This window comes from Neolamprologus multifasciatus, chromosome 7 (assembly GCF_963576455.1).
Source record: "Neolamprologus multifasciatus chromosome 7, fNeoMul1.2, whole genome shotgun sequence".
Taxonomy (NCBI): Eukaryota; Metazoa; Chordata; class Actinopteri; order Cichliformes; family Cichlidae; genus Neolamprologus; species Neolamprologus multifasciatus.
Genome location: NC_140445.1, coordinates 18120907 through 18141010, shown reverse-complemented (window position 1 = coordinate 18141010; position 20104 = coordinate 18120907). Strand labels below are relative to the sequence as shown.

Below are 20104 nucleotides of genomic sequence, written 5' to 3'. Positions count from 1 at the left end.
GCAGCTGTTTTGCCTAAAAAGTTGCAATGCAAACTGGAAATGGTTCAAATCTACCCCAGTTCATTTGCTGTGTATGTTCCCTTATGCTCTCTCCTAGCTGTTGTGTCAACTCTAAATTGTCATGCCATAATAAAAGTTAAAAAGCCCATAAATACCTTCAAATAATTTTTAAAAAGTTAAGTCACATGGTAGCACGACATTACCCCTGCATTGGATGTAAATAAATGAGTTCTCTATAAGAAGTGCCCTTTTACAAAGATGCATTAGATGGGGTTGTAGATAAATAAAGACAAAGAATCTGGCACACTTAAGCAGAAACCCACCATATGGATACACCTAAATTTCATTTCATTTCATTGTTTATAAGCGACTCTGCTTACATGAGCTCTTATTTGCCTATGAAAATGACAACAGTGCTAACTGCTGTCTGTTACACTGCGGAACAAGAAGTAAGACCTGCTGTGTAGCAAAGGGTGGGGGGATGCTAGCCGGAGGCACATAAGATGAACAGCAGGGAGAAAAAATGGAAAGAAAAGAGAAAAATTCAACAGGAAATATTTAAGTGCTTAGTGAATTATTTATTCTCTCCATTGTAGTGGTTATTTCCTGCTGGCGGTGTTCAGTTTTCAATAGGAATCCTCTTTATATCCACAGTTAATATGCAGAGCTATAGGAAACCACAGGCTCTGTGTGTATGCGTGTGTATGTGGGTGGGTGGGGTGTGTTGCAGGTCAAGCCACAGTCCAAGGATGACGAAGGTAGGAAGGTCTGGTATGTGCTGTGACAAAGTCTGAGCTACCTCTCATTCTCTTCATATTTTGCTTGGAAAATGGGAAGTAAATGCAGTGATTTATTTATTGTTTAAAGATGCACAAAAATACTATATATAAGACAAAAACAGAATTATATAATTGCTTGTGGGGATAGGTTAATTGGTTAATCCAATTGCCCCATAGGGTGAATGTGCGAGTGAATGTGAGTGTGAATGGTTGTCTGTCTCTGTGTGTTGGCCCTGCGACAGATTGGCGAACTGTCCAGGGTGTACCCGCCTCTCGCCCTATGACAGCTGGGTAGGCTCCGGCACCCCCGCGACCCTGAAACGGAATAAGCGGATGCGAATGGCTGGACAACGGGAACTCTCTTAGACAGCTTTCTTGCCACTTCTTTAAGTAGTCTTCAGGAATAGTTCTTCCAGACTCCTTGAAGAACACACTAAGCTCTTTGGATTATGTTGTTATCAAAATGATCCCACACTAGTTTCAACAGTGTTGAGGTTCGGGCTCTGATGATAGTGTTCCATTGTCTGTTCTTCTATCCAGGTATGGTTTTTACTGCACTGGCAGCATGTTTGAAACACTGTCATGTTGAAAAATGAAGCTGCTGCCAATCAATGCTTTCCAGATGGTGTTGCAGCAATTTGGACACGGTTCCGCAACACCACTGGCTGAAAAGCAGCTCCTAAACATGACAGAGCCTCCACCATATTCTACAGATGGCAGTACGTGCCTATGTTGTACCTCTCTCCTAACCTCCTCTTACATACTGACAATGACTTGAACCAAACATTTCAAATATGGATTCATCACTCTATATGATGTGCTTCCACTGAGTTTTATTCCAGTTCTTGCATAAGTTGGCATTCCCCAGACTTTTCTCCTCGTTCCATCTTGACAGCCACACTTTCACTGACACCAATTCTGATGAGGCTTCACCAAAGCAGGTGGATGAACTGAATAGCCAGATCTCGGGTCCTGTTTCAGGTCTTTGCTGTTTTTTTTGTCTTCTATTTTATTAAAGACTTGATGCTCAGATGCTGTTCATCTGCTCTAGATAGTTATTTAGGCCTTCCACATCTTCTTTTGTCCTCCACTTGTTTTTAAGGACACTGAATGTCATGCTGAGTTATGCCTGTTTTTCATGATAGCTCTTCTGGAAACACCTTCTTCTTGCAAAAAATACTGTTTTATGCCTATCAAACTCTTATCTTTGGCATTTTTAATAGATTAAACTAAATATAAAGGAATACATTATGTGTTGTTGCAATAGGCTGCTAGTAACAGAGTATCTAAAGACAGTTAAAATTGTTTTTTGTCAAGTAGTCTGTCATGTGCTTAACTGGACTGGACAGATAAATTAGCAAAGAAGGCCAAACAGTCGAAGAAAAAACTCTGAAAGACCATCAGAATGCCCGGAGAACTGTTGCTCAAGTCCAGCTGGAAGCAAAATAGAAAGAAATGAGGAATTTTTGCACAGTATAGTAATGAGGCACTGGCTAACAGCTAACTTAAAAGTAACAGAGGAAGTGCAATGGTGGAGTCCATAGTTAACCAGCCATGCTGTTTGAGCATGAAGTTCAACGATGAGGAGCCACAGTGAGGCCGAGATCATCAAATCCATTCAACCAGTAAGTAAATGAGATACAGATACTAAGTGCTCGAGTCCATTTACTATCTATTGCAGTCCACTTAACAAATGAGCATAAGAGACATGGGAGATGGTTTCTGCTTGTGCAATGCAATTCTAAATGACAAATTTCTTTGGCCATTCAATTCTCAACTGAATTCTGAAGTGCAAAATAAAAGGTAACGGGCAAGAAAAAAACTGAACTGGCATAAGAACAGTTACAAAAAAGAATTACCACCAACTACAACTAATTTGCAGCTGACAGACTGATGAGACACTTTCAAAGTTAATTTATATTTAAATGAATACTTTGCTCAAGTGATAAATTTCCAGCTCATTTGTAGAATTCAATTACTCCACAAAAACTGGAGCGACAAAACTCAAATGGGTTTCTCACATTACATCACATTCGTTTTACCAAAGCAAAGCATTTATCACGTTTCATTTCTAAGCACACAAAAGTACACGCTTATTTTTATCCCCTCCCAAGTCAATCTCTGTTTCAATAAAGCCCGCCTCAGCCGATACTTGCATAAGCATGCCCTTCAGTATGTCAGTGACCAGGAACGCAAACCCCACCAGCCATGGGTCACTGGTCAGGAGCAAATATCAGGGTGGTGATGGAGGTGCTCTGGGTGCTGCGTTGCATGGTAACAGAAGGCCTGGTCAACCGTGGCTAACAGAGCGTGACTGCACAAACACAGGGAATCTATAAAGCACATCTATAACACAAAAAAGCTAATCAGATCCATAACTGTTTAGAGAGGTTGTGGCTGGTCATCTGTATGCGACATGAAGATGAGCAAGTGAACAACAGACAGCAGGGCAACAATAACAAAAAAAGAGAAAAAGACAGTCTCTTTCCTGTTTCCTGACTGTTTGTGCAATTTGCTTTCAGATCTAAGCAGACAGCACACAATAGGCTTATGATTAAGAATACTATCTATATCTGAATCGGTATCTATAAAGGGAAACTCCTGCTTTGCAAGAGAGGCATCATTACCCTTATGAGTCACAAGATTGCAGAGATAAAAGGATATCAAAAGCACCTTCTCCCACTTTCTCGCCTTTTTTTTGTCACTTTGGAGTTACGGCAGCCTAGAAAAGGCGTAGGATAACACTAAACATGCAGATACGATCTGATTCCCAATATGATAAACAATGGCAAAACAAAAGTACAAAGTAACCTGAAACTATAATTATCAGAGAGGGGAGGAAAATATGTCACATTAGGCCACAAAATGAAACGGAAAAATCCAGCCTAATCTCTTGGTGACACATTGCATTCTTGAGTCTGTTTGTTTGTGATCTGAAATGAGCTGTGCATCTTAAACCCACTTTGAAACAGATAATAATCTGCTATTCACTGACTTCTCGATCCATCATCCTTCATGGAAAAGTAGCTTGAAGCAATGTTCAGAAGGAGTATTTTACACACGCACACACGCACACGCACACACGCGTGCTCTGAAACAGAACAATGATGGGAAACAAAGTGGTATAGTCTCAAAACAAAAGTCTTAAATTAACACATCTTAATTTAACACATCTACATTTAAGGCTATTGAGGTTAGAGTAGACTATGCACGCTTCCATAATTACACAGCTTGCAGATGAGATGCGGTAGATGATGTGTAACATTATTCAGGGTAGTGGGTCAGTGTGGAGCTCTGGATATGCTGGCATGCTGCAAAGTCAGTGAGTTCATTCATGCAGCTCTCTTTGTTTAAAGACTGGTAATAACTGTATATTTTGCAGCACGTAAAACAGTTTTTTTTCCTTAGTTTTATAAGGTATACATGTCACAGTAATAGTGTGTAACCCTTGCATACTCTGGATGCAAGAGCGACAGATCTTTAAGACTTGCAACGCCACCACGATCCCGACTTCACTGCAGATACACTCAAGGAAGTCTTTTTTTCTGTAAATGAAGCTATTAACACAGCATGAGTCAAAAGTGAGTAATTCCATTAACTGCTCTGGTTAAGTAGTTTTTAAGGAATTTTTGATCATTTTGATTAGACGCTGGGTGGATTTTCAGGCCGTATACTATTTAACTGATGCAGGTCCTGTGTAGCCTGGTGGCGTTTCGGAAGAGGGCGGGACCATTAGGCCCGCGTATTGTGTGGTGGCATAAACATTTACAAGTCTCGAGCCTCAATGCCTCCTCTGTTCAACTATAAAGCCAGCAGAACGCAATCTTCCAAAGCTCTGTGTTTCTGGAGCTAACACAGCCTTTTCCCCTCTGCTGCTGCAGTGGGAAGGTGGTTCATTACTGATAGCATTTCTTCTTCTCTACTTACTTTGTGCTGATAATGTCTGTCACATTGTTTGTCTGCGTTTCCACACTCTGCAGATCTATGAGTAACGCTGCACACTCATTTATCCTCTTCACTCCCTTTGACTCGCTTCCTTCACAATAGTATGATTAATTTAAAAACAATTATTGCAATACACTGTATATGCTTCAAGGATAATACCACACTGCACTGGCTATGCAATATTATGAGTATTTAGATAATCCTCACTCTTGGATGCTTTCAGTATGGGTTTGTGTATTAATGGCAGGCAGGGGATGAGCTAGTGGAGCTATTTGATGGAAGCGCTTGGCAGAGAATTTCATAGAGGTTGTACTGAAAGCTACAGTATGGAGTGAGCCCTAAGGTCTAGTTGACTCAATTGTCCTCTGTGTCAGAGCGCAGGAACCCACACCAGCATCCACAGTCACAAACACAAAGGTTCTCCAAACTATTCAACTATGAGCAACAAAGGGTTGCAGAGGGGATGCCTTAAGGTCTGATTTTCAACAGCACCATCGACGCACAGAAAAAAACATGCTGGAAGCTTCTGCTGACCCAATTGTTAATTTAAAAAAGGGAGAATGGTGACAAAAAGGGGACAAAGGGCTTGAATAAATAAATAAATTATCGCACTGTTTAAACTGTCCAGCTTTTCACGTACAAAGCAAAAGCATGATCGGTAGTGATGCAGTTAGCACGATGTTCATTAGATGCACTGGGAGATGTAACGTTTTGCAAACAGACGGCAGCATGGTGGACAAAGGATAGCCAGCCGGCAAACATCCTGAAGAGAAGCAATCTCATCTCAGCCAGTGCACAGCCTTAATACCGGAGAGAGAGCAGTGTGAAGCACGGGGGGAGCAGGACGTTCATGAAGCAGTATAAGGATTGATTTATCCTTATCCGCCCCCAAAAAAATTGCGGCAATATTGCCAATCCCTGAGCAAAACAGAAATTAGCTACAAAATCTAGAAACGTCATGTTAAAAGCTGCCATGTGCATGACTGAGAGGAGGGAAAAACAAACTCAGGAAAGACAAATAGGGCTCACATCTCGTGCACACTGTGTTAAGACCAGAGGACATCAGCACATCACATAACACAGTGCTGAAACTGAAAAATATACAAAACCAGGTTTCAGAATTGTTCTCTGGCTATTGTGTAGCTTTCCTTTTTATTTACATATGCAGCTATTTTAAGATCTAGTTTGTAATGTGAGTCATCTTCCTGCTAAAACAAAAATGACCAATCATTTGCTCATTCCACCTCCTTGACAGTGATGAACTCATCTTTTTGTTTGTCTTCAGTAACAGAGAACAATGTTTCCTTGGAGTTTTAGAGCAACTGTTTTTCAACTACAAGTTGATTTCTTCATGGTGTGATTTTTCCCCCATTTCCAGAAGGACAAACGATTATCTGAGAAAATAATCAGCAGATTAATCTACAACGGAAAAAAAAAATCATTAGTTTAGTACTTATTGTGATATTGATGGTTTTGTCATCTAGGAATCCATAGCAGTAACAGCTAATGATTCCATTAATGTGATGCGAGGGGCAAATGAGGCCACAGAGCAGCACGCTAAAGCTTTACTGGAGGGCAGGGGCAGTCAGTATGATGGAAAGGGTTAATAGCGGGGTGGGGGAGCGGAATTCACACAACATACACTTACACACCATCCTGGGTACCCCTCCTGTTCCTTCCCCGCTGACGCCTAAGTCACTGGTATGATTTCCTGTCCCTCGTCTCCCTCACTCCCTCCCCTCTTCACAGCACAGAGCAGCCTGGACTCTGTAACTAACCCCCACATAACAACTTACCTTATAAAAATAGGTGGTGCCTAATAACACATCACTAACAGACACACACATTTACACAAACCCACACGACACAAAGCAGCTCACTGCGATACACAACCACCCAACACAAACATGCTCAAACCAGCCTGATCCTTCAATTGACCTTCGGGCTGCAGCAATTTACTGCATTTTTTAGCATTCCCTTTAAAGCTAGCTTTCTGAACCGATTCTTTCAGTAAAGTGAGACAGACCGTGTGGCAGGCAGCAGGTTCACCTGGGGTGAAACCGATAGACTAAGAAGCACAAAGTGCAATAAATACTCAGCTTGTCAGTATCTCTAACATCAAGCAGCACTAGAACAGAGACACTGCAACAGCTAAAAAAAAAAAACAACCCTGTGATCTGCTGAGAATGAATTCAGAGTTCTCAGAGAACGGCAGCTGTTTGCCTCTTGCCAAACAGGCACTATAAAGCACTTGAGATAGGAGAACGATCCTACACACAGACAAACAGCCACTAGAGAACCGATCGCTTCACTGTTGAGCACAAGACAGAGACAGATACAGAGAGGCAGAGAAGCACAGGAAACAGTAAATGGCCTCAACAGCAAGGAGTGGTACCACGCTCTCCATGTTAGAGAGCCGCACAAAGCCGATCTTGTCTGTGCAGCGGGCCACTCGTCATCCACTTGACACTTTGTGCACAAACACAGTACTGGATGAGACTGAAAGAGAGATGCCACATAATATATCTAATCTTACAGATCAAATGCACCCTGGCGAACCAAACTTTGCGAAAAATGTCCAAATGTAGCTTCTTAAAAATAGCCTTGGATGACAGACGTGTCCTTTACAAAGACAAGACTTGCCCACGTATAGACACTTATAATTAGGCAGCGGTCGTCTAAACTGTACTGTACTCATACACAAAAGAAAATTAAATGCAACTTTGTAATTACTTTTTTGTGTCATCTTTTTCCAACGGTGGAAAAAGATGACACAAATTTATATTATTTTTGGAAAACAGATCGATCTGTAGTCTACATGCTAAGGTTGGGCCACGGGATATAAATATTGTCAGTCAGTGATTAGCTGCAGGCTTTTATACATGTTTTTTATGGGGGTTTTGAAAGGGCATCGTAGGAATCACCGTTTTTAATGAGTGAAATGTAGTCTGGCAAAAATTTACGTTAATAGTCACTTCCTAGTTACTTTCTAACGCGCAGTTAGAAAGTAGGCAGCTGTCAGTGTCAGCTGCCTCTAAGTGTCTGAGATTTGTTTTGTTTTTTAGTTGTTGTTTTTTTTAAACCAGACAAAAGCTACAACTGTTATTTTATTTTTTTTATTCGAACTGTTAAGCAGGCTATTATTAGCTCAATCTTGTTATCTGTACCAGTTTACTTGCTCAGCTGACATCTGTCCACTTATCTGACATTCCACGGGTAAAAAGAAAAAGCTACATATTACTGTTTCAGATGAATGAGGAAAGTTGCCTCTACATAACTGCATATCACCTTCCAGGGTTTTATTGATGTGCTGTTATTTTTGTCGTCTGTTCTTCCTCAGTATGCAGACACACTGCAGCAGACAGCATGACTGCACTTCCAAAAATAGTATGGTAGGCCCTTTACAATACATCTGACGCTATAAAATGATCTTTTCATTTTATGTTTATGTTTTAAATAATAGAAGATTAGGCAGAACGCTTCCAAAGATAGAATCAGCATGGACAAGTCTAAAGACAAGCATTTTGGATGCTGAGGCTTTTGTAACAGAAGGGGAAAAAAAGAATCAGTGAAATTTAACTCATTATTTGCTGTGAGATATCAGTCATATGAAGAGAAACAGGTCAAATAACAACTCAAAGTCTTCTCAGGCCAAAGCTGATTGATTATGTGATTATTTTGCCTTTAACCTCAGAAACATTCCATTTATTTCTGTTCATCATTGCTGTTTTAAAAGCACATTCACACATTCAGGTTGTATAAGAATGAACATCCGAGCAGAAGTGGGTCAGCGAATACTGAAACAAACAAACACAAATTCCTGGATTTTGTCCAGAGGGCTACAAGCTCATTCAGTCACTGGCGAAGTCAAGATTGTGCGTGTTTGCATGCATTTCATCTACACTTTGGGATTAATATAAAGAAATCAAACCAAGGATTCACATTCATCTACAACCAAACAAAAAACACACACACACCCACATGCACCTTGACAACAAGGCTGACTTATTTGCAAGCAATGTCAACTTCTCTCGCTTTCCATTCCTGATTTAGACTGGTGTCGGAAACTGGCAGCAACTGTGGGACGTCCCCTTCATTGTATGCCAGCTCCCTGACCCAGCCATGCCACCCTGGGGTCTACATGATTTGACACACTGAACGCAGGAAGGCACGTACACACATGCACACTAAGACGCAGCTTGACAGAACCCCCCCGCCTTTAAATAGATTTCTACATTTTCCGCCTTTGAGATTGCTGCTTTCAGGCACACCAATGCCACTCGCCTTTTCTCTCCCTGTGTCCCTGCTGCTCACTTTTCTTCAATAGAAAACTCAACATAGACAGATTTTTCTTTCCTTCATCCTTGCAATGGTCAGTACTGTATCTGCAACACACACAGTGCAGTCCCCTGTGCGGATACACAAAACACGAAATACCCTGTTCCCTTCAATCAAATTTCCATAATATCAAAGTGTTAGAGTTACAAAGCGTTACAATAGTGCGTTAGAGCGCTATTGTAACTCAGTCCGAAACAAGAACTGAAAGACATCATCATTGGACACATTTGGAGTTTCAGTAGTGGTTCTCTGTCACACCGCTTTTACTTCTACAATCTCATCACAAACACCAGCAGTCTGAGTGAGGATGCTGTGGGTTCTGGCAGATGGGTTATAAAGACCGTTTAATACAATGCGATCGTTCAGATAACATAGATTTGGATTTAGACGAGCGAATTGAAGCAGCAAAAAAAGACTTTTAGGCAGTGTGCAAACCAAGAGAAAACCAAAAAACAACATAAACAATAAGATCCAGAAACTGTTTATTTTGAAATTAAAGCCTCTGTAGTCAAATCAGCAGCTAATAGATGAATAACTACAAAATATTGTCCCTCTGCAGTATGACCAGCTATTTGTGTTTGGCCTCTGTGCATCTGTTTGAAACACATTACTCACGCTACGGTCTCTGCAGAGGGCCATTATGACTACAGGGACTGGACAGCTCAGGGTACACAGACAAAATACACACAGTGAACACTGACTTTTGTTGCCTGCTGGGTTGAAATACATAGATTTATTAGGCTGAGCACACCACAGACTGTGTGTTTTCAAAACAAGGTATTATGGCACTCGGCACTGTGTAATTACACAGTGATAGACTCGGCTACCTTAATTATGGAGCCTCTATGTTATACCAGCTCATCAGGGTGGATCTGTTCACGCAGCTTTAGCAGGAGGAAAGAAAAAAAAATCAAACAGGGTTAACCCCAACATGTGGGTCAGCAAACATGCCCAGTTACCAAGGTGAAGCGAGGCAGGCAGCTTGGAGTTAAAATGCCAAGATTACAGCTCCATGGCGCACATTTTCTGTATTGTGTAACAGGATTAAGACCAAAGCATGCAGGCACAGTTTCAGATTCCAACCTGATGAGCCAGGATTAGAGCAGTTATGGCTTCTGTCTACATTTTTTTTTTTTTTTTTGGGGGGGGGGGGGGTGTAAATAGGGCAAAAAGGAAGCCTGTGATTGAAGGCTGTGGCCCCGTAGAGCAGCCTCCTCAAACTGGGTCCACCCAAAGCTTCAGCAAAGCAAATGAGCACCTTCCATAAAGCCACACGACACAAAAAGCACAGAGAGGAATGTCCCCTGCATTTTATTCCACCAGCAAAGCCTACTTTACATTAAGGCTCCAAAGCTTGCAACCACAGACTCAGACAAATAATCGTCACAAAAAGCAATGCGTGTATGCATTTATTTTAACATAAACTGCAAAATGAGTGTACTGGCATTAAAACTTTTGAAACCTGATGAGGGAAAAACAAAAAAACAAACAAAAAAAAAAACGCACTTCACATTTCTAGTAATGCTCATCTGCTAAAGTAAATGTCCTTGTCTAGTTTCTTCTTTGGGTATTCGAAGTTATTATAAGTTAAAATACACAACATGCTTGTTTCTCCAGTAAAACAAATGTACAACTGATCACCAGCAAAAGTGCTGTGTGCTGTCTTTACCTGTGTCTTCATCTAAATCACCCTGCAGAGAGGAGTCTGTGTCCTCTGAGGAGGCCTGGCTCCTCCAGCTTATATTGCCCATCCAACAGTCCACGCAGCGACTAGTCCAGGTGATACTGATGCTTACGCCCTTTGTATACTGTGTCGTAGGTCACAGTGGCATTTTTTAGAGCTCTCTCTCACAAAGGCACTGCTGAGAGTTAGTCATAACTAACTTAGCCTCATGATCATCCTCACTTGACTCAGCCACGTTACACAGGACTTCAGAGGAAGAGCCACATATAGCAGTGACACATGTCAGGAGGAGTCCAGAAGCATTGTGCTTTTCCCAAATCCAATGTGTTTTATATTCATATTCTTATAAATCTTGACTTAAGTAATCCTGGAAGGATGTCTGAGTGGGTGTTGTCACTGGTCCTGGAGAGAGTCCAACACTCCACAGTTATCTGTAATGGAGAATGCACTCAACAGTAATAAGGAAATGAGACGGCCACCTGCGGGAATAAATGACCTGCTCTCTGGCATGTAGGCCAACACGCAGCAGTGAACTCAGGGGAAGCATCTTCTTTCTATCCTTTTGAGATAGATTCAACACCTCAACAAAGTCTCTCAAAAACACACGTAGAAGTTGAGAGATGGAGAATATGACCCGCCAGTGACATACTGCTGCACTGAATTACACGTGAGACCACTGAAAATTATCTCAACTGCAGTCTTTCGCTCCACCTGGAAGGTGATGAATGCACCTTAAAAATGTTCATGTTACAAAAACTCAGACTTCCCTTCGCTTCTCGTCGATTGCCCTGGTCCAGCCATTACGCCACATGTAATCCATCCATTTCTCTATCCGATTCACTCTCTGCTCACAGACTTTGTCCACCCTCTCCCTTTCTCTTCCCAAGCTCTTTTCCCTCCCTCTTTTTGCATTCCCATACACGGCACCAAAAAAAATAAATAAAAAATGTAATTACAACACAGCTAAACCTATATGGGAAAAGCAAGCCTCTCATTCTGTGGTACAGGGAGGGTGAAATGCTTGCTGCCATCAAACCTCAAAATTGCAGCATGACAAACCAGTGCTCATAGCTTGCTCTATGCAACAGTGGGATCACTCATCAGCGATGTGGGCAGACCGAGTTATCCCGGGGAACCCTTTTGTAATCAGGACTACTTTAGCTCTTGCTCAGAGTTTTTTGACCCAGGCACGCAGAGCTCGGCATTTACGGACATTAGGAAAAAGAAGCTATTTTAAGTCTGAAGCAACGAGCTAACCGCTTAGCAAACGAGGGCCATCAAAGTTTCACACACACACTTTAGTTTTAGCTCTTGTAATGCCTGACAGTAAACAGTGCAGCTAAGACCCTTTCAAAGGGTGAACCACAGATGCGCACTGCCACACTATGCAGCGAGGGGGGTGCAGGGAGTCTAAAATAAGGAACTGATGGATCAGTTCTGCCGCTGCGGCTGGCTACTACCATTGACTGTCCAGTAACAGAAGAGTCCGCAAGCTAATTTTAAAACACTGCACTGCTGCTCTCACGACTTTCTTACCAACACTGGTGTGCCAAAATGTGTCGTGTCACAACCCCAGTCTGCACGAGGGAAATTTTTGCAACTGTGAAAATCTCAATGATCTTTTTCTAAGCAGCTTTTCTGGTGTGTTTAAATGTGTGTTTTGAGCTGTAAAGTGTGCACAGCATCCAAGCCTAATGCGAGTGGCAGAAAAAAAGAACTGTTCTTCTTTTTACTTCATTTCTATTTATTTTTTATTAAATTAATTTTATTAAATTATAAAAAATTTATTTAATTCACAAATGACTACGTGCATCTTTTAAATAAATACCACTCACGGGATAGAAATATAGTCTTGTAGTTCATCTTTAAAAAAAAACCACAAACCAAAAATAGCAATACAGCACATCTTAGTCGTGATCACCTGATATTATAATAAAAATGTTTTTTTTTAAAAAAAAAAAAGACATCTCTCAGTATTTTGTATATCATTAACAGGCTAATGTTAGCAGACTGAAATGAATAAATTAAGCACTGACAAACAAGCCCAGCTAGCCAACACACACACACACACACACACACACACACACACACACCACAAAAACATGTTACAAAAGTTTGCACTAACGCTGGCCAAGTAACTACAATAACTCAACCCAGAGCTGGTATGGTGTTTTAGAAAGCAGTGGCTAAAGAACAGATGCTGTTCTCTGCTGCTGAAGAAGTAGTAATGTTAATGCATTAATGTAGCGAACTTACCTAAAAACAAAAACAAATACTAAAAGATATCGAAAAGCTGCACTGTCTCTCACATCACCTTTGATTGTACTGTCACTGAGACAGTGCATGAAAACTAGTTATTATTATGACTGCTATTATTAGAAAAAGACACCGGTGAAAAGAGCAGTGGAACTCTGAGGTTTGAGCAAAATAACAATCTTTAAAGTGTACAAAGGGCACATATCCTGGCAACGGGGAGCAGTTAGAACAGATTTTTATTGACTCGTGCAGTTTTAGAATGGTTTGTGTGAATGAAGGCTTCATACACATGTAGACAAAACAAGAACGGAAATACAAATTGAACGAAGGAAAACTCATCCCAGGTGATGCGTCTCTGTTTTTATGCGGAAGATCTTCCTGAAAAGTGGATTCTGGGTTGGTTCTTCAAAGTGACGCTAAATGGGTTTTCTTTCTTAAAATTTTGTATCGCCTTCATTTAAAAATTAGGCCATCTTGGCAACAATAAATGCCATTTCAGGACTGCTGCGCTAAATGTTTCACATCTTAATTTAACTGCAACAGTGGAATCATTCTAAGTGGGTCATTTAAAGTATGACATCCAACAAGTAAACATACAGTACCTACATAAAACGCTGCGGGATTAGAAAGTGTCTGAGCAGAGTCTGCAAGTCACAGTGCAGCACTCTCAAAACCAGCCAGAAATAATTCCCGTCAACTCCCGTCACTCGTTCACCAGTGATAAGCAGTGGATAAGAAGTATTTTTAACTTTTGATCAATGTCAGCACCCCACAACTATTTATACTACTAATCATGAGCTCATTTAGCAACACTCGGAAAACTTAAATTGCTTAATGCACTGAAAGACAGGAAAAAGAGAAGAAGAAAAAAAAAGATGCCTTGGAGCTATTAATATGTGCTGACACTGCACACCAACCTAGTCATTCAGCTCACATCATGTACTATTATTAAGGCAGGCTACCTGACAGCATCTTCAAGTTTTAGCTTACACCAAAATGTGATCACACAGACTCAAAGCTTTTAAGCCTTCTGAGAAAAGCATTAAGAAACAGCTTCGGCTGTCTGGCTGCTGTTACGTTTTTTGGGGGACAAACACCGCAACACACTGAATCCGTTTATGGATTTCAGTTTTGGGCTGCTTGAGTGATGAAGTCATGTCGGTGAGTACGCAGAGAATGGGATTCAGCGCAAGAAGCATCCATCTGATTTCATCAGAGGTGACACGCCTGGGCTCCACCGCACATGAGGTTCGCTTTTGCTTCCCGCGGGAAGGGCAAATTAGTGACTGGGTGACACCATCCCCGGTAATCGGAGGAGTATGTTGATGCAGCTAGTGAATTTGGTGTCCATGTGTTTGCTCCTCAAGGCACCATTCTGCCAGCGACTAAAACTGCTACCCTGTTTCTATCCAGTCTCCAGAGACGAAGCCTTTCACACTTTCTCTCACACTCAAGCACTGCCTGCTGCAGAGTTTTCTGTTCCGAGTCCCAAGTCTCGCCCTTCCCTGTTTCCATTACACTAGCAACCACCACAGTGTGTCCTTGGGGACATATTTGGGATCAATAGGCACATGATAACAGACCAACAAGTAAACACAACTGGGAAGAATGGAAGCAGGGGAGAAGTGATGGTTTGGGTACTTGCTTTTAAGTTATCAGTTAAGCAAAGAGTCTACAAAAAAAGAAAACAAAATAAAAAACAAAACTCTTGCATTGCCTCTGACTTTTCATTTAGTTGTGACCATATGTAGTCATCTGTGCGCAAGACACGAAAGGAATCGGAAACTTTTACGCCTATGAAGAATGACTGAGCTAGTGGCGGATGACACTCCCTCCCCTCCTGTTACTGGGGGCTCTCAGTGTGTGTGTGTGTGTTCGCCTTTTCGCCCACTTACTGCAGGCAACACTGGGCAGGACACTATGTGGAGCGAAGCAAGGAGACAGCTGCTGGAATGGGATGCAAGTGTAGCTGACGGGTATAAAGTTTCCTTCCCAAAATCCATACCCCAACACTACTGCGTTTCCTCCCGTAGTGATTGTGCTCCGCAGTGAGAGTGAAAGTGAGAAAGTGAGTGACACGAGTAGACAAAATGAAAAAAATAAAAATAAAAATACGAGTCAAACCAACAACAAAAAATGCCACGTGCACAATAGTGAAAATCAACACAAATGCACACCCAGCAGCCCAGCGCGTGAACGCAATCCCATTCCAGGGGTAACAAGGCAGCTAGCCTTAGCCAGTAAAAGCTAACCTTGAGCTGCTACTAGCTAAACCCGTCTTTAAATGTTCGCGGACGGCTAATTGGGAAGCAGAAGAAAAATGTGACACGATATATTCATTCATTTACGCGTCTTCCGAAGGGGAAAAAGGCGAAACACACGTGCTTCCTCTTGAGTGAAATTCAGAGATTTGTCCCGAGATGGTTAGCAACGCTCGCAAACAATCAAACCGGGGTGGTGTATTTACGACCCCCGTGCCGAGAGTGAATGGAGAAATGCCGGTGTAGTACCATGGAAGAAAAGCCAGCACGATTTTTCTAAAAAAAAAAAAAAAAAGCTATTTCCCCGGACTAGCTCGCTAAACTGTTTTGAACACGAGAAGCTGTATTATTTTAACTAATGGGTCAGTTAACCAGCTCTCCTTAAGTCAGCTTTTGGTTTAAAAACGGGACAAAAATATGAAAATACCATTAGCCGCTACCAGCTAGCAGACGCTTTATTTTAACTGGATAGCCGAGAAAAAGAACAATCCGTGAGGCCCAATTAAACCACCATTTACACCCAACACACTCATCCAAGCTTTATCTGGAGCACCCCCTTTTTTGTTGGCGTATGTGTTGGTCAACAGACCCCCATAATTTGATCCATCCGAGCCCCGTGTAAGGGAGACCGTTATACAGTATCCCGAAGGTGGAGCGGTGAGGTTCAGTCTAGCCGGGCAGGACTTACCTTGCTTGCTCTCTATTTTTCTCGACATTTTCGTAGCCAGCAGCTGTGATCCCACTCGCAGTTCAACAAAACCGTAGCTACAGACGAGCCTCGCCGTGCCTCTCCTCGGATTATTCCCTCATTTTCGATATGTTGTTGTGTCCACGAGATGATTCCGCCCCGGTTAATATAACATATTTATAGGCCACAGACATTGGTACGGTTATAAACTGCCTCCGTCCGTCTCCGGGTAATTTTCACTGGATACACACACACTACGCTCACGTTAATGCCTTGAGCGGAGACTCGGCTAGGGTAGGCTATCATCCAGTGCAACAGCGCCCCCTTGCGTCAGGAATTAGCCACGCCATCTGTCAACAAGAGCATGGGCGTGTTTCGATTTCAGTTCAAAGTTAAAGCAAGCCCCGAATGTAATCCATACTGATTTTGCAAGTGCTGTTGCACACAGTCTCATAAATTAAGTCATGCAATTAAATAATAATAATGTGGAAATTCACCAATCATCCATTCACCCATATATCAATCTATCGCAGATGGGGAAAAAATGCAGAGTAGCCTGGACAGTAGCGATTTTTTTTTAACCTCATCAATTTTAGCAGCAGAAGGCTAATGAAATGATTGACTGCGCAGGCTTCAAACAGCCATTTCAGCAGCTCGGTTCAAAACCAGCATCATGGCCGAAAAGACAGAACAAGTCTTAAAAACTAGTAACTGAAGAAATCAAGTGTTGCACAAGAAGGTAGATCAGGGGTGTTGATCGGTGTGATCGTCAAAACAAAGCAATGGGTCTCTATATAATAGTTAATAATTAATATAAGGTTAATAATCAGTTTCAGCAAATTAAAAAGATTACATTGCCACTGACGTTTAGATTGCGAGGGATCTAAAGGTTTAAAGCTTTACTCACAGACATTTGGTTCTTTTTTCTTGTTAATATCTATGTTATTCACATGTTTTGGAATAAAGCTGAAAAGCACATAACGATTAAAAGTACAATACCTGGTTAAATGAAGGAACCTATCTAAAACAGACTTGTGAGCGTTAGAAAATGCATGGACACTTTGCAGCTTTTTTCTGGAAGTGTAACTGGTTTGCATTTTTTTTTCTTTGCACATGTCTTTTCACTCTGCGTGTTTATACACTAGTTTGCATTTCTTCCTGTTAGAAGAGGGTTTTTCTTTTCCGCCGTAGCCAAGTGCTTGCTCACAGGGTCTCTGATTGGAGGGGTTTCTCTGTAGTACTGTAGGGTCTTTACTTTCCATATCCTCTAGTATTAAGCGGTTACAGTTAAGGTTAGTGTATTTCGGAACACATTTTTCCTCTCTAAGGCACTTTCAGGGCAGCTCTTACTCTGAAAACACAGCACAGGATTTCTTGTATTTTTGCTAGTATACTTGCCTAGAGTTCAGTGTGTATGTGTGTGCAGTGTTTTGACCAGGAAACCAGCCTTGCAAGACCCACACATTTTGGCTGCATCTCATCCTCCAATCAATTAAGTCAAAAGATAATGGTATGGACAACAGCCAGAGTAACTCTTAATTAGATTTTTCCCCCATAAATGTTTTATACAAGGCGAATGTTTTCATAGCAGAGGTGATTTATGCTTCGAGTGTTTTGAATCACTACTGGCCGTTTGAACATTTAGCATATCAGCTCTAGTTTGTATATCTAAAGGAGAACCTTTTTTTCTCTAAAGGTTCTCTAATCAAATGCCAGTAAATAACAGCATTCACAGAAGTTCTTTTAAATAAGCAAGAATTGTGATTTTTAAAAGTGGTAGTTGAAAATTGTAATATTTCAATAATATCTATGTCTTCTGTCATAGACATTTGTTTTTTGTCAACATTTTTTGGCTCATTTGAGCTATCCTAATAAGTCCTGATGTACTAAATAGAAGACATTGTGGGCTTTCCATTGATATCTCATGTGTTTGGGGGCGTCTTTTAGCTCCAAAAGGAAGGAAATCACAAAAAAGTGGAAAGATTCATTGTTCCTCGGTTCTCGGGAGGATATATTAACGTCTGCTTTGTAATTACAGAGTAGTTTGTACCATTTACAAGTTAAATGGAAGCACGCAGCCCCCTGTTAGGCACGCTAAAACCTTGCTTAGATGCATATACTACAACTACATTTTTCTTATTTTCTCCCTGTTACCATTCATGTACTGCATGTGACAGGAAAATAAAAGGCCGAGTAGAAGAAGAAAGGGGAAGCATGGCTCTAATTTGATGCTCGTTTCAACTGCTGACTACGGCTTTTGCTCACTTAGTGCTTCACATTATCCTCTCTATTAAAGTGCAACCATCTAGATTATGTCTTGAGTGTAAGACGAAGCGAGCATGCCATATCAACTTTTTATGAATAATTGATCTGACTGACAGAGTGATCTACATTCCGTGAGTGATGTGGGTCAGCTCATACACTCGCAGTGCACCCGTGAACGCAGAGGCATGCATTAAAATGCTGAGATAAGGAGTTCGTTACACACTGTTGGCCGCTTCTTCTGAGCTTTGGTGCCGCTCACCTCATCAGCGGCCGATTTAATCGCTTATCAGAGAAAGGCCTTGAGTGTCAAGGATTCATATTTACACTGGCAGTCATTATGCCTGCTCCCTTGTGCTCTTGCTTGCGCAGCAGAAGCCACACCTATATAAGAAGTGCAAAGTGCTTGCTTTGTGTGTTTGTGCTAGGGAGAGGTGTGTGGGTGTGTGTGTGGAGGAGGGGAAGGAGTGGAATACGTTCCCCGAGGCTATGATAAAGTCACAGAGGGAAGACAATGATCTGCCAAGCAATGCCAGACTTGTCAGGGCAGGATAGGGCCTCACAGCGCAGTCAGAGTTGGTCTGTTTTAGAGCGTCTTGGTGTTTTCCTGACAGCTTGCATTCAGTTTCCAAGCAGCTGTCTCATCTAATGACCACGTTCAATTTGGGGCTTGAAATTTCAGCTTCACAAGGCAGCGTAAAGCCTCTCTGCCACGAGTGACAACTGATTGCTGGCTCTACTAATGAGACAAGACTTTAAAATATACACAGCAATAACTAGAGGAGTCTTCTACATCTTACTGCTTTGTCACATGACTCACATTTGTCTTTGTTTTCTTTAATATCATTATCACTTTTTTTTTCATTAAATGTCACTTAAGCCTCAGCGCAGCCCTTTGCTGACATCCGTTGGCTGCGTAGTAAACCAAGCACACCGAGTCACGCCGCTTTATGCCACAGAGTGGTGCTCTTGGTCCACCGATCATTCTTGTATGCTGGAGCTCAGCCTCACGACCCCGTGGTGGTACACTTCTAGTAATGTGCTGTACATGCGGGTAAATGTCACAGAATATGGTAATACAATGACAAAGCTCTTTGATGAGCTTCACTGAGGGCAGGAATTAAAAAAAAAATCTGTATGATCATCTTAATAAGTCCCCAAATAGTTAAAAAAAAAATTCATTCCACTGTTTAAAGTTATAACTACTCCCCTTAATGAAGACAAATGTTTGGAAATAGCAAGCAGGTTAATCCATCACCACGCTCAGATATTCAGGGTCGATACCTCTGATGAATGTGGGAAGCTTTATACTGGTTAACACTGGGAAATTTCCACTCTGGGCTTGCAGCAAGATCAGGTCAGCTGTGCGCTGGATGCAGTTCACCGTTAGACGGGGCAAAGAAAGCAGAGGCAGGAGAGTTTTGTTAGCTGAGAGTTGTCAGCGAGAGCTTTGAGATGGGGTTTGATCTTCGCGGTGGTGCAGTGCTCAAACACAGTTTAAGACTTGGTTAACCTTGGCCAGCGGTCGCACCGTTCTGTCTGTCTTGTATCTGAGAGTTGGAGAAAGAAGGAGGGGATCAGCGAGGCTTATATGAGTGAAATGCATTTTAATTCAGAGGGAGCGGGGGGAAGGCCTACCTTGACAACAATCAGGGTCCTCTGTCTTTGGACCTCTGTTAACGTACAGTGATTTTCAAGAGAGGTTTTCATGATAGAATTAAGACGGTGGGCTGGGGGTGGGAGGTGGAGAAGATGGAGAAGCGTCGAACAAAGAGGACAAGGTGTCTGGGTCATAACCTACTCAATACTGCATGAGAATAGAACAATCTGTCACTGACAAACACACTGAGAGATGTCGACAAGGTTAGGAGAAATCAGATGGTGAAGAGAG

The 20104-nt window shown here is 41.8% G+C and overlaps 1 protein-coding gene across 7 annotated transcripts in view; it reads right to left on the bottom strand.

Moving 5' to 3' along the window:
- rapgef1b (Rap guanine nucleotide exchange factor (GEF) 1b) overlaps positions 1-16256 on the bottom strand; it is a 50873-nt gene extending 34617 nt beyond the window's left edge. For 2 of the 7 annotated variants that reach the window (XM_085166620.1, XM_085166624.1), the window contains exon 1: positions 10732-16255. In XM_085166620.1, the coding sequence (XP_085022746.1) occupies positions 10732-10813 (82 nt within the window). In that variant the 5' untranslated portion in view covers positions 10814-16255. Of the gene's footprint in view, positions 1-10731 lie in introns of all 7 variants that reach the window. The other 5 variants (XM_085166625.1, XM_085166630.1, XM_085166621.1 and 2 more) reach the window with 4 other exon arrangements.
- Between the last annotated feature and the right edge of the window lie 3848 nt (positions 16257-20104).